This window comes from Rhinolophus sinicus, linkage group LG02 (assembly GCF_036562045.2).
Source record: "Rhinolophus sinicus isolate RSC01 linkage group LG02, ASM3656204v1, whole genome shotgun sequence".
NCBI lineage: Eukaryota > Metazoa > Chordata > Mammalia > Chiroptera > Rhinolophidae > Rhinolophus > Rhinolophus sinicus.
In genome coordinates this window covers 10947177-10965619 of record NC_133752.1, presented here as the reverse complement: position 1 = coordinate 10965619, position 18443 = coordinate 10947177, and the positions used below count along the sequence as shown (strand labels likewise).

General features: G+C 33.8%; 1 protein-coding gene across 11 annotated transcripts in view; it reads left to right on the top strand.

Annotated features, from left to right (window-relative positions):
• LCORL (ligand dependent nuclear receptor corepressor like) overlaps positions 1 to 18443 on the top strand; it is a 122893-nt gene that overhangs the window by 20430 nt on the left and 84020 nt on the right. For all 11 annotated transcript variants that reach the window (XM_019744436.2, XM_019744431.2, XM_074321726.1 and 8 more), the window contains exon 2: positions 17818 to 17883. In XM_019744436.2, coding sequence (XP_019599995.1) covers positions 17818 to 17883 — 66 coding nt within the window. The remainder of the gene's footprint in view (positions 1 to 17817; positions 17884 to 18443) is intronic.

Below are 18443 nucleotides of genomic sequence, written 5' to 3'. Positions count from 1 at the left end.
ACTGTTTTCCATAGTGGCTGCACCAATCTGCAATCCCACCAACAGTGCAAGAGGGTTCTCTGCATCCTCACCAACACTTGTTATTTGTTTACTTATTGATGATAGCCATTCTGACAGGTGTGAAGTGATATCTCATTGTGGTTTCAGTTTACAGTTCCCTGATGATTAGTAAGAATTAACATCGTTAAAATGTCCATACTACCCAAAACAATCTATAGATTCAGTGCAATCCCTATCAAAATACCAGTGGCATTTTTAATAGAACTAGAACAAATCATCCTAAATTTATGTGGAACCACGAAAGACCAAATATTGCCAAAACAATATTGAGATGGAAGAACAAGTTTGAGGTGTCTCACTGTCTGATATCAACCTATACTACAAGGCCATAGTAGTCAAAAGAGCATGGTCCTGGCATTTAAAACCAGACACATAAGTCAATGGAACAGAATAGAGAGCCCAGAAATAAACCCACACCTATATGGTCAATTAATCTATGACAAAGGAGACAACAGTATACAGTGCGGTGAAGGCAATCTCTTTAATAAATTGTGTTAGGAAAACTGATCAGATGCATGCCAAAAATGAAACTAGACTACCTTCTTACACCATATACAAAAATAAACTCAAAATGGATTAGAGACTTAAATGTAAGACCTGAAACCATGAAACTCCAAGAAGAAAACATAGGCGGTAAACTCTCTGACATCTCTCTCAGCAATATTTTTTTGGATTTGTTTCCTTGGGCAAGAGAAACAAAATAAAAAATAAACAAATGTGACTATATCAAACTGAAAAGTTTTTGCACAGCAGAGCAAACATCTACAAAATGAAAAGGCATCCTACTGAATCGGAGAAGATACTCGCCAATGATACATCTGATAAAGGGTTAATATCCAAAATATATAAGGAACTCATACAACTTAACACCAAAAAAACCAAACAATCCAATTAAAAAATAGGCAGAGGACCTGAACAGACATTCAGATGGCCAACAGATATATGAAAAGATACTCAGCGTCGTTAATCATTCTGATTTTCAAATCAGTGCTCTTTTTCATTCTTCCTTTCTCTGTTCTGGACTCTGCAGGATTTGTTGACAGTCTCTTTTTGACATTTTTTGTTTAAGCTTCACATCTTCTTTCCTTGGGTAATTTTTTTTACCTCAAATGTAATCATATTACTCTCTGTAAAAATTCAATGGGTTCCCCATTGGATTGAGTCTAAATTCATAACATGGCTTTCTTTGTCATTCTACCTTGGACACTACCATCAAATAACTGCACCAGTAGCACAGTAACAGTAGCATAGTAATAATAGCACCTAACAGTCACTGAACACCTATTAGTACTTGTGCCAGATATGCACTTTACACGTATTCTATCTTTTAATCCTCACACTAATCTTCAGTATAGGTATTCTAGTTAGCATTTTACGGAGCAGTCTCATTGAACCCTTATTGGATCCTCAAGCACTGTGCCTCTGGGCTTTTGCATATTTGTTTTCTCCTTCCAGATTACCAAGAACTGCTATTCATTGCTTCTTTTTGTAAACTTTCTTAAAAGTATAACTATATAGAAAAAAGTATACAGATCATAAACTTATACTTCAGTGAGCAAAGTTAACCTGTTCTTATAACTACCACCAGGTCAAGAAATAGAACCCCCAGAAATCCCTTAATACCCCCTTTTAATCACTAATTTATTCTCCCCAAATGTGAATAGTACTCTGACTTCTTGACACCATAGATTATTTTTGCCTGTTTTGAGAGACTTTGTTTAAATGGACTTATATAGCATTTATTTTTGTACCTAGCTTCTTTAACTCAATATTATGTTTGTAAGAATCATTCGTGTGGTTGCCTGTAGATACAGTGTATTCATTTTCATTGCTTTATAATATTCTAGTATGTAAATACGTCTTAGCTTTTTTTATCTATTCTTGTTTTGAGTAAGAATTATTACAAACAATATAATTACATTATTACAAACAATATAATTAACACTCTTATACATTATACATTTTTAATTTTGATTCAACTGGAATATTTTTCAACCTTATTTTCTAACTTGATTTCACTTTTTCCAGGAATCCTTTCCTAGCCAGGTTTGGATTTGGTACACTTCTGTGTGCACTGGTATCACTCCCTCCTTTTTCTGTTGTAAACATTTACAAGGTGTAATCAAAATATGTGGTGAATGTTTAAATTGAACAAAAGGTTACAATAAAAGACACATTGACATTAATCCCCTTCAGAATACTCCCCCTTGCTTCAAACACACTTGTTCTTCAAATCCCATTGTTCTTGTCACTTTCTGAAGCAGTTCTGGAAGTCCTCTTTAGTGAATGTCTTTAGTTGTGCTGTCATGGCCGCCTCGATGTCCTGAATCAATTCGAAACCTTTACCTTTCATGGTCATTTTGACTTTGGGGAAGAGCCGGAAGTCACACTGTGCCAGATCTGGTGAATAAAGTGGATGAGGACACACCATGTTTTTATTTGACAGAAGTTGCTCTTCCAGAAGTGATATATGACATGGAGTCTTTCTGTTGTGATCACAAAATATGGTGAATGCTGCTGCCGAGTGCCATCCAGTGGAAAGGCAGGGATCCAGTGGAAAGTACAGTGCATCAAACCTTAGTAACAGTGCAGTCAGTTGGGTGTGAGCTACGATTGAGAGAAGGTGTTTTTTAAAGTGTGCTGTAAATCATTCTCCATCATAGCAACGCTCCGTGTCACACATCTCTTCTGGTACGGCAATTTCTATAAAATAAAAACATTACGGTGTGTCCTCATCCACCTTATTCACTGGATCTGGCACCGTGTGACTTCTGGTTCTTCCCCAAAGTCAAAATGATTCAGGACATTGAAGCAGCTGCAACAGCACAACTAAAGACACTCAGGAAAGAGGACTTCCAGAACTGCTTCAGAAAGGGGCAAAAACGATGGATAAGTGCATTTGAAATGAGAGGGAGTATTTTGAGGGGAATTAATGGCAGTGTGTCTTTTACTGTAATTTTTTTATTTAAACATTCATCACATTGTTTGATCACACCTCGTACTTGGAGAATGTGATGCTGATAACAATGAAGTCTGACAAATAAAATTGGAAAAGTCTTTGTCATATCATTTAGACAGTACTTGTATACCAAGTCTGTGTCATTTACACATGAACAAACTGCTGCTTAATATGGTTAATTACTTAGGTGCTTGGTAAATCTGAAAGAAAATGTTTTGGGTTAGTTTGGAATACAGGGTACTAGACAGATAAACAAAGATAGGACAAGGCATTTCAGATAGACAACATGAGCAAAAGCTCAGATATGTAAACAACGTAATGGGTTCATGGTTTTTTATAAGCGGCATGTAATTTACTCATGATGGAGTGATATAAAATGAGATTGGAAGATAGGCAGGGACTAGATCAGGGAAGGCCGTGCATGCTATTTGAACATTTATAATTTATCCTATAAGCATTAGAGACCCATTGGAGATTTTTATGCAGAATTAGTATAATCTTCTACTCTTTTAAATGATAAAAGTTGACTAAAACAATGATTCCAATATCCATGTATAAGAGCCTTGGTAATCAGAGAGATATTCTAGTAAACTTCAAATTTTCTATACTGCTGAGAATAATGTTCCATAGAGGTGAATCTTTAAGGTAACAAATTTACTGTTTGGAATTATAACACTGTTTTCAATTTATGAACTGATTATATCAGGCCTCCAAAAAATTTACAGAGTAATACAATGTTTGTCCAAATACCTTACATCTTAAAAAATAAAGCATGGCAGATGAAATTAATTGACGTTCTCATCTATCATTTGCCACTCCCATTCCATTTCCTCCAATCTGGAAGTATGTATTTTTATCTTGGTGTCAGTTTTTTATAAAGCAGTCATAGTCTACTTTCTTTCTGTAAGTTATTTCAGTGTAAGCATCAGATATACTTTATGTATTAATACTAGTGTCTTTCATAAAAGTTGCATACTGAGTTTTTCTGTCTGATTTTAAATGCTCATCAAAATTTCTACTTAAATTATTGTTTCTTCTTAAAGCATATTATTACCTCATATTTTGTCTTTTCATTTGTATATAAATCTAGTTGTTTGACCTATTAGGTTTGCTTAAAATGAGACATTGTCAGTGTTATAAGATATGAATATTCTAGAATTATAATTTTATAAGAGTAACTTACAAACGTAATAAAAAGATGGAGAGAAATAATGTGGACAGAGCCTGGTCATAATGTATTTCCTGAATTTGTGCCTGTGTACTCAGGTAGGAGTATAATCTGGTTCAGACACCTGAATTGTATATTTTTAGTCTCCAACAGTCACTAAGAAGCAATTAAATACAGTGAAATAATATTCTAGTATCAAATCAACTGTGTTTAAGTCTTGAACAGGGTAACCACTTATCTTATACCGATCTATTTCATCAGTAATTCCTTATGACTAGTTTGGTTTCCATTTGTTGCATAAGTGTAAATTAGAGAAACAGATAGACAATTAAGGTATTCTTTGTTTTTTTTTTCTCTTTTAACATCTATTCAGACATGTTGACTCAGCTCCTTAAGGCCGAGTTGTGAACCAGCCTTGGCAGTATTAACATTTGGGGCTAGACAATTCTTTGTTGCGGAGAGTTGTCCTGTGCATTTGTAGGGTGTTTAGCATAGTTGATACAGTAGAAAACTAGTGGTTTGATTTGTATGCTGATGTTTGGGGATTACAGAGACTGCAAGTGCTTATAATAGTGACACCTTTCTTAAGAGAGGCATTGCAATCCTTAAGTCTAAGTGGAAATACATTTGGCACATGCTTACAGAAAGAACAGAATAGTAAGAAACAGCTTAAGAAAGAGACAGTGGTTACACTGAAACTAAAGTGTCTTTGATTTTAAAAATAGCAAAAGCGCTAAGCTAAGCAAGACACAAATATAAAATTGTTCTTAGAACACAGTAAGATGTAAATAAATAAATGGCTGTGAATTCAAAATGATACTTGGTGTGCTGAAAGATAGTTATTAATAACAGGCAGTTTTTAACCTACAAATTGGGCTGTGTTCTAAAAGTTGCTTTGAGAATAAATGTCTTTAGTCTCAGAGTGAAATTTTCTCTCAAACATTTATTCAACAAATATTTGAGGCCTAACATGGGCCAGACACTAAGGCTAGCATAGCAGGCAAGATGACATGGCTTCCTTCTTGGAGCTTAAAATGTTGTGGCATTTATCAAATGAAAATATCAAATAAAGATTTATTTATGTGATTCCCTCCCTCCCGCCCCATCACTCCCTCAAACTGCCCCAGTTTGAGGGCAGAATTCTTATCTCTTCTTACTCATTAATGTATCCCAGCTTCTAGAACACCTGGTAAACACACAAATGTTTGTTAAATAAACAATTGGTTAGTTGGGAAGAGACATTAAAAAATTACACGATTAATTAGAATTGTGGTAAGTGCTCCAAAGGGAATAATGCAAGGTAGTATATAATATAAAGCATGTAACAGTAGGTCTAATTTAGTCTAAATCCGCATTAGAGTAGATGAAGCTTTGAATTGAGGCAGTGATTCTTTTTTCCCCCAGCTTTATTGGTACATAATTGACCAAAAAAAAAAAAAAGTATATAAAGTGTATAATGTGATGATTTGACATATTTATACTTTGTGCAGTGATTACCACAGCCAAGTTAATTAACATATCCATCACCTCACATAGTTACCTTTGTGTGTGTATGTGTGATAACAAAGCTTAAAATCTACTCTCTTAGCAAATTTCAAGTATGCAACACAATATCACTAACTATAGTCACCATGCTGTACATCAGATCCCCAGAGCTTGTTCATCTTGTAATGGAAGGCTTGTATTCTTTGATTAACGTCTCCCCAAATCCCCTAACCCCTAGCCCCTGATAATCACCATTCTACCTTCCGTTTCTATGAGTTTGACTTTTTTTTTTCAGATTCCACATATAAGTGAAATCATATACAATATTTGTCTTTCTCTGTCTGGCTAATTTCACTTAGCATAATGTCCTCTAGATTCATCTACATTGTTGCTAATAGCAAGATTTCCTTTTTTTTCTCATGGCTGAGAAATATTTCATTGTCTGTATGTACCACATCTTTATCTGTTCATCCACATCCATGGATGGACACTTAAATAATTTCCATTTCTTGACTATTGTAAATAATGCTGCAGTGAACATGAGAATGCACATATCTCTTTGAGACAATGATTTTGTTTCCTTCATACATATACCCACAAATGGATTTGCTGGGTCATATGGGAGTTTATTTTGAGTTTTTTGATGAACTTCCTTACTGTTTTCCATAGTGGCTGCACCAATTTACATTCTCACCAACAATGCACAAGGTTCCTTTTTGTCCACATCCTAACCAACACTTGTCATCTCTTGTTTTTTTGATGACAGCCATCCTACAGCCATCCTACCAGGTGTGAGGTGATATCTCATTGTGGTTCTTTTGTTTTTGTTTTTTTTAAGATTTTATTGGGGAAGGGGAACAGGACGCTCCGGCCACCTTGTGGTTGAGAGGACGTGCTCCAACCAAGTGAGCCATCTGGGAAGCTCAGCGGCAGCTCAGCTCAAGGTGCTGTGTTCAATCTTAGTTGCAGGGGGCGCTGCCCACCATCCCTTGTGGGACTTGAAGAATTGAACTGACAGCCTTGTGGTTGAGAGCCCACTGGCCCATGTGGGAATTGAACCGGCAGCCTTCGGAGTTAGGAGCATGGAGCTCTGACCACCTGAGCCACCGGGCCTGCCCTCTCCTGGTTTTGATTTGCATTTCCCTGGTTAGTGAGGTTGAGTACCTTTTCATGAACCTGCTGGCTATTTGTGTGTTTTATTTGGAAAAATGTCTGTTCAGTTGCTCTGGCCCATTTTTTAAACAGGATGTTTTGCCTTTTGCAATTGAGTTGTATGAGTTCTTTATATATTTTGGTATTACCCCATTGTCAAGTATGTGTTTGCAAATATTCTCCATAGGTTGCCTATTCGTTTTGTTGATGATTTCCCTTGCTGTGCAGAAGCTTTTTAGTTTGATGTGATCCTACGTTTGTTTTTACTTTTGTTGCTTGTTCTTTTGGTATCATATCCAAAAATATCATTGCCAACACCAATGTCAAGAAGCTTTTTCCCTGTGTTTTTTTCTAGGAGTTTTACAGTTTCAGTGATTTTTTTTAAAACCAAGATGTTAAGAATGAATAGGATTTATCCAGATGTGTTTTGAGGGTGGATTGTAATGTATATAATAGGCTGAAGGAACAGCTTTGTGTGGATGCCTGAGGAGGGATATAGTGTGGCACTTTTTAGGATATAGTGGCAGGGATGGGAGCTAGGGGTTAGCATGGTACCTGATGACATACTGACTTTTCTTATATACTGAAATGCTGATTATTTGTAATTTTAAAAAATATCATTACAATATTAATTAATATAGAAAAAACTTTTAAGTGGTAACTTTAAAAATATTAGGTAGGTGCAAAAGTAATTGCGGTTTTTGCAGTTATTTTCAACCCTTTAAACTGCAGTTACTTTTGCACCAACCTAATATTTTGAGTCTGATACTTAATATAAAACTGTCTCAGTTCCTTAGAAAATAGAACTCTACTATCTGTGTACTGACGATCTCTAAGTCTGTTTCTACCTCTGGATGTTTTCGTTTAATTTATGCCTACGTATCCAAAATAGCATGTCCAAAAGTGTACTCCTTTTATGTCTAGCAATCGTATAAACCAAAACAAACAAATAAAAATACACTTCATGGATTTCCTGTCTCAGTGACTCTTTTTTTGTTCTGTTTCTCAAGCCAGAAATTTTCACTCCTCTTACTCCCACCTTAAAATGATGAAACTATGACATCATTTAATTATCATCCCATTTAATGTATTATATCACTCAAAGCTATGCTCTTCGTTTTAGGTAAACTTCTACCCAAATTTATGTTCTTTTTTTTCTCTGCCGTATTTCTGCAAGCTTTTTAACTATTCTATCTTTATTCTTTTCCCATTTCAATTTGTTTGCTGCTCGAGTGATCTTTTCTGAATGGAAAGCTAATCCTGTCTCTTGACTAGTTAAAAGACCTACCATCATTCTGGCTTTCAGGTTAAAAATTAACTACTTGGCAGGAAATATGCTGGGACCTGCTGGATCCCTGGTGTGCACATCTCTCCAGCCTTTTATACTGCCTTTTCTTTACATCACATTCTCGTTTTTACGGGACTTTTTCAATTTCTAGACATGGCTTTTCAAATTTAAATTAATAAAACTAAATAAAATTTAAAAATCAATTCCTCAACTGATATATTGGACAGCACAGATACAGATCATTTCTGTCATTACACAAGTTATATTTGGTTGTGCTCTTCTTGAGTATATTAAGCTCTCTTTTCCCTATATCTTTATGCATAATACTCTCCTTTTCTACCTACGTAATGTGCTCTTCCTTGTTTTGCCTAGCTAACTCTTATTCTTCCATTTAGACTCAGTTTAGGTGTCATCGTTTCTGGAAAACCTTCCCTGACACCGTCTTTTCCTGTCTCCTCCAACCCCAAAGTCTGAACGCTTGCCTTTTGCCTTAATGTCTGTTGCATCTAATAGCAAGATTCTAGCAGATAGAAAGTATTGAAGTTGTGTATAAATTATAGCTTTACTCAATATAGTTTTATATTAAGTATGATGCATGGATTTACCACCATGGATGTAGAGATACACTTAAATGGGTTTATTGTTTGTGTACTGACTGAAAATGCACTTCATTAGATAATTGTTAAGGAAAAGACTGTCAGTTTGTATGTTATGTAGGTCAAAGTTACCAGATTTGCTATTTGAATAATTGCATACGTTTAATCAATCATCAGATATTAAATAGAATTGAATTTAGCAACTTAAGAATCTGAAGGTAAATTTACAAGTAGAAAAGCATTGTATCAGATGTATTTTCATTACAGAAATTTAGTATTTAATTTGTAGCCATCAAGTCAAGTTTAATAATTAGCATTATGATAAGCACAATGGAGAATGCAGAAAATATCAGTATGGATCCCTTTCCTCAAGTTTATAATATGGTTACTTATTGTTAGCAAGTTCTGCCTCTGCTCTACTTCAGTTACTGACTACTCCCTATATCTCACCATCATTTAGTAGGCTTCATTTCTATAGTCATATAAGTTCAGATATACCTCTTTTTTGACCAGGGTCAGGAGAGATTATGTTTCAGCATAAGTTTAGGCCTTCAGAAGTGGTATTAGTAGGTCAAAAAGAACATAAGAAAGGAAACTATGATTTATTGTTGTTGTTATTGGAGAAGACTTCAAATTTTTGTCCAGTGCTCGTCTTTTGTCCTAGCTGAGGGGCAAAAGATAAGTTCTTCTTGCCTTTGTAATAGATTTGGTGACAGTATTTTTCAAACCAAAGATCTGGATGTGTCTTCTAAAAAGAGGTGGGTTTTTTTGTTTTTGTTTTGTTTAGTTTGGGGTTTGTTAATCTATCCAGCAAAATGAGGCTATCATGGGATAGATTTAGATGCCAAATGTTAGAATGGCACTTTATGGTTTATGAAAACAATAGATTTTCCAATATATTTCTGATTTCAAACATTCAAATTTGAAAGGTATAACTACTGGAATCCCACTTTCCTGAACCCAATTGAGTGTAGCTACACTTGGGATTGAAAAAGCTTTATTGATAGAGCTTACATACTTCAATGGTGTAGCACAAATAAGTACAGCAGACATTTAAAGACAACTATGCTAATGAGGAATGGTTTAATTAGGGTGCTTTCTTAGGAGACCTAGGATTTTGAGTCAGGCAAAAGAAGGGATGGAAAAGAACAAGAAGTAGAGGCCTATAGAGGCAAAGAAAAAGGAATGAACAGAGTGTTTTGAGAATAGAGTTGAGACAGGATAAGAACAGTTGATTAGAATAGAGCATTGACTGGTGGTGAAAGTGGCAAGTGCTGTGACAGAGGTTTGGCTAGGTAAACTAGAATAACTTAAAAATTTATTTTTAAAATTTTTCATTTAAAAAAGTATTTCTTGTAATTTTCTTCTAATTTTTACCTGTACATATAAAAGTTGATTTCACCTATCAAGGAAGGGACTAGGATCATCTGGTGAACTCTTCTATAATCACATAATCACATATCTCATAATCACATAAACATATCATATTGTACTTATATTTGCTTTCTCATCCTTTTAGTCTCAAAAGCTTTTTTCCCCAAAGGTAGTTTTTCCTGTGTGTGCTCTGTATCGTGCTTTTGCTTTTAAATCATTGTTCAACCTCTACACAAAAGGCTCTGTATTTTTTAGAATCATGCAGTTTTTAGTATACCATGAGCATACAGACAGCAATGTTACCTTTCCATATGACACTCACTGGTGACTTGGATACCTAATTTTTAGTAGTCCATCTTTACTCTAAATCCTGTTATTCATGGTTAACTTTATTTTGCTTAAGGATAACCTTTCAAGCCATCTAACCTCACAGTTCATCTAGTCCTCAATAATGACCTTCACCTTTCTCTGTTCTAAAAACCATTTCATGCCATATTAACACGTTGCGTATGGCGGGGTTTAAATCCCTCATGAAGATTCTCGTGATCTGTACGCAACGTGTTAAAAAAAAATTGTCTATACTTACAAGAAGCAGAGTACAGCATTAGGAATAGAGACAGTGGAAATGTAATGGTTGTGTGCGATGTCAGAGGGATAGTGGATGGGGGAGGTGGGTTCACACAGTGTGAGGGATATAAAAAATAAACATCTAAGTATTACTTTGTCTTGTGCACCTGAAACTAATTTAAAAAAAGGGGAAAAAATATCTGAAAATAATTACAGATACAGTTTATGTAAGAAAGGTGATAAGACACAGCTTTGTCCCATTCATGTGCTTAAAGTTGAAATAAAATAGTTAAAGTCAAAAGAAAACTGTCAAGGTTTATTAAGGTATAATTTATAGAGTACAGTTCTATGAGTTCTGAGACACAAACATTGGATAACCAAGTCCTCAACAATCAAGCTATAGAACAGTTCCATGATCCCTAAAAGTTTGTGCTTCTTTGTAGTATCTCTTTACCTAGCTAACTTGGCACTAGCAACCTCTGGTCTGCTGTTTGACTTTGTAGTTTTGCTTTTTCCAGAGTGTCGTATAAGTGGAATCATGCAGTATATGCTTTTGAGTCTGACGTTTTTTTCACTTAACAATATGCTTTTGAGATATAGCCATGTTGTTGCATGTATCACTTGTTTTCCTTTTGCTGTATCATATTCTGTTGTACCACAGTTTGTTTATTCATTCAACAGTTTGGTTGTTTCCAGTTTGGGGGTCATTGAGAATGAAACACTATAAACCTTGTATACAGGTTTTTGTGTAAATATATGAGGTGTGATCAAAATATACAGTGTTTAAGTTTAAAAAAATATAACTGTAAAAGACACATTGCCATTAGTTCCCCTCAAAATACTCCCCCTCACTTTGAACACACTTACTTATTCTTGCCACTTTCTGAAGCAGCTGTGGAAGTCCTCTTTTGTCAGTGTCTTTAGTTGCGCTGTTGTGGTTGCCGCAATGTCCTGGATCGACTCAAAACATTTGCCTTTCATGGTCATTTTGACTTTGGGGAAGAGCCAGAAGTCTCACGGTGCCAGATACCATGAATAAGGTGGATGAGGGCACACCGTGATGTTTTTATTTGACAGAAATTGCCATACCGGAAGTGAAGTGTGACACGGAGCCTTTCCATTATGATCAACAAATAGGGTGAATGCTGCTGCCACGTGCCATCCAACAGAAAGGCAGGGACCTTCACGGGAAATGTGCATCGAACTTTAGTAACAGTGTGTGACAAGTTTCATCTTGTTCAGTGCAGTCAGTCAGGTGTGAGCTATGGTGGAGAGAAGGTGTGTTTTAAAGTGTGCCTTAAATCATCCTCTACCATGACAACACTCCATGTCACACATCACTTCTGGTACAGCAATTTCTGTCAAATGAAAACATCACTGTATGTCCTCATCTACCTTGTTCACCAGATCTGGCACCATGTGACTTCTGGCCCTTCCCCAAAGTCAAAATGATTCAGAACATCGAAGCAGCCACGACAGCACAACTAAAGACACACAAAAGAGGACTTCCAGAACTGCTTCAGAAAGTTGTTAAAAATGATGGGATAACTGTGTTCGAAGTGAGAAGTGAGGGGGAGTATTTTGAAGGGAATTAATGGCACGCTGTCTTTTACCATAAGTTTTTTTTTAATTTAAATATTCACCATATTGTTTGATCACACCTCATAGTTTTTATTTCTGTTTGGTAAATATCTGGGAGTGGGATTATTTGATCATGTGATAGTGTACGTTTAACCTATTAGAAATTGTCAAACTGTTTTAGAAAGTTGTGCCATTTTGCATTTTTTGCACAAAAGGTTTGAATAGAGACGAATGGCAGTAAGTACATGAAAAAATGGTCAAGTCAACATCACTAATCATTAGCGAAATGCAAATTAAAACTACACTGAGATACGATGACATTAAAAAGGTTTTAAAGCCATTAGAATGGTTAAAAAGAAAAATTAAAAGAGAAACACACAATTGGCCTTAGAAAGTGGTGCTGGGGATGTGAAGTTCCTCTGTAACTTTCGTACATGGCTGGTGAGAATATAAAATGCTACAATAACTTTTAAAAACAGTTTGATTTCTTAAAATGCTAATCATAAGGAAGTTGGTGTGGCTGTTATAACACCAGACACAGTAGATTCAAACCAAGGAACAGGACTTTAGAACAGAAATAGGATAAAGAGGAACACTTTTAATGATGATATCAATTCTCAAAGGAAACATAGCATAAAATATATATGTACCTAATAACAGAGCTTCAAAATACATGAGGCAAAACATGACACTTAAAGGAGAAAGATAGGACAGAAAATTAATAGAAATATACAAGACTTAACACTATCAATCAACTAAGCCTAAATGAAATTATAGGACACTCCCACCAGTAACTGCAGGTACACATTCTTTTCAAGTATACATGGAATAGTCACCATCATAGTGGATCATATACCACCTATAAATCAAATCTCAATAAATTAAAAATGATTGTAATCTTACAAAATATGTTTTATGATCAAAAGGAATTCAATGAGAATTCAGTAACAAAGATTTATGGAAAACGCCCAAGTATTTGAAAATTAAGCAACACATTTATAACCTATACAAAAGCAAGATATCATAAGGGAAATTACAAATATTTTGAGCTGAGTGAAAAATGAAAAGGCAGTTTATCAGGATTTATGAGGTGGAGTTAAAGTAGTGAATAGGAAGAAATTCATAGCTTTAAATGCTTTATTAGAAAAGGACAAAGGTCCCAAATCAGTGATGTAAGCTTCTATCTTAAAAACTTAGAAAAATAACTGCAAATGAAACAAAAATAGTTAGAATATAATAAAGATAGGGCAGAAATAAAAAACATAGAAATGGATGGACAATAAAGAAAATTGTTGAAGCTAAGTGGTATTTTGAAAAGATCAATAAAATTGCTAAAATTTTGGTCACAATGATCAATAAAAAAAAGAGAGGAGATACTTTAATATTAGAAATGAAGGAGGGATATCACTACATTCTACAGACATTAAAAGGGTAATAAAATCTTTTGAACAACTTCCTGCAAATAAATGCTATGACTTGTGAGACACAAATTGCCCAAACTGATTCAATTAAGAAATAGATAACCTGAATAATTATCTGTTTAAAAAACTAGATTGATAATTTAAAACCTTACCATAAAGAAAGCTCCAAGTCTGGTTTATAGTTAATATTACAATACACAAACTCAGAAAATAGAGGACAGCTCACTTCCCAGTTTGCTGTGTGAGGGCCATATTACCCTCTTTCCACAATGAAATAAACGACATTTCAATAAAAAGGATGCCAAAAATCATTAGTCATAAAGAAATTGCAAATTGTGACCACTATGAGATATCCATATGCATTCATTTAAATGTCTAAAGTTAAAAGGATTGAAGTGCCATGTGTTGGTAAGGCAGTGGTACAAGTGGATCTCTCATATGTTACTGGTGGGAATGTAAAAGAGTACGGCCATTTAGCAAAACAACTGTTCAGTTTCTTAAAATATTAGTGAAAACAAAACAACCTTACCACTCAGCGCAGCAATAACACTCTTAGATATTTATACAAATGAAATAACATATATTCACACAGAATCATGCATGCATGTACTGAATTTCGACAAAATGTCAGGATGTTTTAAAATAGAAATCCCATGTTATTTAAAACACAAAAAAGTTGTAAAGAAATAATTGAAAAAGGCATATCATGGAAGCAATAAAAAATGTTTTATAGGTGTGTAATATTAGACAATATAGTCTAATGCAAAAATCATTGCTAGAAATAAAAAGGGTCACTTTATAATTATATGGAGTTCTATACACTAGGAACATACAACAATTATAAAATTGTAAGTGCTTAATAATGTAGCATCAAACACATATAAAGCAAAAATTCAAAGAAATGGCAAAGCCACAATTTTATGGAAGATTTTACATACTTTTCTCAAGAATTTATAGAACAGACAAAAACAAAACTGAGTAAGGATGCTTTACAGAGCACAAGTAACATGTTAACATAATGAACAAATTAGAATATTGCATCCAGAAATTTTAGAGTAGGGAATTTAAAAAAATTGTTTATAACAATCATAAAAAGAGCAGAAAATTTCAAACGATTGAAATCATATTGGGCATTTTTTTTTTTACTACAATGTAATTAAGTTAGAAATCTATAAAAAGGGTAGACTATATATTTGGAAATTAAGGAAGATTCGGAAGATTCTTCTAAAAAACCATGAATCCAAAAAAGAGTCATAATGGAAATTAGGAAATGTTTTGACTGAATGATGAGAAAATATGACATATCAAAGGTTGCAGAATGCAGCTAAAAGGAGTACTTAGATGGAAATTAATAGCTTTCAGTGTATGTGTTATAAAGAAAGACTGAAAGTTAATGAACTAAACATCTATCGAAAGAAGGAAAAGTAAGAGCAAAATAAACTCAAAATAGAGCACACAAGGAAAAGGAGGAGCAGAAGTTAGTGGATAAGAAAACAAACATACACTATAGAATATCAAGGAATAAAAAAATAATTTAAGCTAAAAAAAATTAAGAAAGTTCAAATGAGCTTGACTAAGAAAAAAGAGAAATCATAAATAACCGAAGTCGAGGAATAAAAAGCAAAAAGAACATGACTGCTGATGTTGTTCATATTAGATAGATAAAAGCACATGATGAAGCATTTTATACAAATAAGTTGGAAAATATAATTGAAATGGGCACGTTACCAGAAAACTATGACTAACATAAGAAATAGAATACCTGAATAATCAGTCCTGTGACAGTTAAAAAAAATTCACCAGTTAATAAGCGCTTCATAATGACTTTATTCTCGGTTGGCATGCCTGATATGTCCTACTAAATATTCAAGCAAGGCATCCTGTGCTTTCTAATTTTTTTCCAGAGAGTAGAGAAAGAAAGAGCATTGAAACTCACTTTATGAGGGTAGCATAAAATTGGTATTAAAACTTGACCTAACTACATATGAAATTTACAGACCAGTCTCATTGGTGAACACAGACAAAGACATTTTAAAGGAACTATCAGGATAGGAAACCCAACAAAAATACGTCATGATTATGTTGGGTTTTCCCAAGAATGGAAGAACGTTGGTTTAACATTCAGTGTAATTCACCATAATAAGAGATTTAAAGGGAAAAATGGCATGATCATTTCAATAGGTTCGAAATAAATTTGATAAAATTCGACATCTGTTCATGGTAGGAAAAACTTTATACCACGCTAATCATAAAAGAAATTTCCTTCATCTGATAAGTGGTATTTATTTTAAAAGAATATAGCAAATGTTATATTTAATGATGAAACTTTCAATACTTTCCCATTTAGATACCCGCCAAGGATGCCCGCAATCACCACTAATTTTCTGCATCACAGTGGAGATCCTAACCAGGGCAGTAAGGCAAAAACAGGAAAAAAGAAGACAATGAGGACTGGAAAGGAGGGGGGGAAAAAAAAAAAACTACCACTATCTATAGATGGTATATTTGTGTATATAGAGAATCTCCAGATAAATTATTATAATTAAAGAGTTTAGCCATGTTGCTAGATACCAAGTCAGTATACAAACCTCAATTGTGTTTCTATAAACCTACAAGAAACAAAACTTTCAATTAAAGGTATCATTTACAATAGCACCAACACTATGCAGTATGAATAAAAACAGGATATGTGTAAGACCTTGGTCTTACCTAGTGAGGAGCTGAGAAACCCAATAGAACAAAAGTTCAGTCCTTGTTTGCTTTCTTCTTTCAGGCTTACACGTAGGAAATGTTTATTGTTTAAATTTAGTAGGCTTATATAGGGAGAGGCTATTCATTTTGTCCAGTATACCACAGAATGATATCCTAAAATAGTTCTTAATATTATTTTTGGAGCACATTGATCGCTGCAAAATAGAATTTAAATATCTTAGTAATTTGGGGCTTGTTAAGTCTGAATGTTTACCTAGTTTGAAAGTCTTTTCTAGAGCATTTATGAAAGCTTTCTAATGGTATGGTAGTTCATTCACTTTTCTGCCTGAAATTTCCACTTATGGGAACTAGTACTGAATCATTTCACAAAGATTTTTATTAAGTACGTATTTACCAAGTACCATGTTAAGTATGTTACTTTGTCAAATCTAAGACATCATAAGCTGTAAAATGCATCATTTCTTCATATTTTACTAAGTGAAAAAAATATTGCCGCCTTTTGACTATGATACACTATTGATTTTAATTTGCATCTTGATTTCAGAGATTTTAAAATGTTTTTTAAAGCATCTAATGACTTATGAAACATTTCTGCAGTAGTATTTCTACTTTATCTTTCATTTTTCAGATCTATCATGTTACCTTTAGATTTTTTTTCCTCCCTAATTTAAGCGTGCTTCAAGTAGTTTCTTCTGTTAGTTTCCCAGTTGTTTTGCCATCCTGGTCAATTTTCCTTTGGATGCTTTGTAGTTTATCAAAAAGCTGATTAAAATCGAATATAATAGAGATTTCAAAAAGAAAATTATAAATTCTTAAAATTAGTATATCCAGAAAGTAGAATACAATGTAATTTCATGAACTAGGGTTTTGTTAACTAGACAAGATTTTCAGTAATATTTTTCCTTAAAGCAGTCCATATCCATGAAAAAATTGTGTTGTGATTTTTACAAGCAGGTTAAAATTTTATACATCATATTTTTCACAGCAAGAATTTCTCTCTGTTGTCACTCATTTACTCATTTTTGTAATTGAGATTAAAGCTGCTTTTTTTAAGTTAACCTGTTTTGTAATGAATATAAACAGGATTGTAATACACATCTTTTCTAGTTATTCTTCTCCTCTCTACAAAATTATTACAAAAGAAATCTGCCCATAATATTTTAATCTGGGAATATTTCTAAATGACAAAGGTGTTTACCTGTTTTTAGTAGTGAATATTTGCATTTGAATGTTTTAATTTCTTTACAATCATGTGGTTTCTGATAGTCATGTGTGACTCTTGACTATGTTCTATATTGCCTAGTTCAAGTTAATTCAACTAAAGGAAAAATGATACCTCATAGTATGATAAATTTTTAAATTTTTGATTCCTGTAGAGTTTGTGTTTTTTTTTAATTGTTGTAAAATTAAGCTTTTTCAGTAGTTAATAGATTTTTCTGTCTTTAATAACACAGGTTTTGAGAGTATTTTAGAAGGGCTTTATGGACCACGGCTACGAAGAGATCTCAGTTTATTTGAAGGTAATGTGCTTTTTTTTTTATTTAAAATTTTAACCTTCTGTCCCATTTAACAAATGAAAAATGGTTGTTCTACACTAACTCTATACTAAACATGAATTTGTGATCTTGTTTAATGAAAAGATATTTTTAAATGAATAAAATCCAAATATTGTTCCTATTATTACATGATGTTATAATCTTTTAAAAAATTAGTACACTGATCAGAAGAGAAAATGAAGGTTAGTTTTGGCTCAGTGGTGAAATTTGGTTTTTGTTATTTTATATATTACATTCCCTGACTTCTTAAAGAGGATTTAAGGAGTTCAGTTTAAATATCTCCTGTTGCTTATGATATAGGCAGCCTAGAACTCAGATTTTCCCTCTGAAAAATCCCACCATGTGTGTTCAGAGTTTTATATTTATGTATAATACTTCTGTTATTTATTATAACCTGCCCTTCCAAATATGTGAACATAAATCCTGGTGGAACATTGGGATCTGTGACGTAATTGCTGTGAAATCATAGTTTAGTTGTTTCACTTCTTGTTTGGCAATGTGGAGCACTAGGAGAGAACATTTTT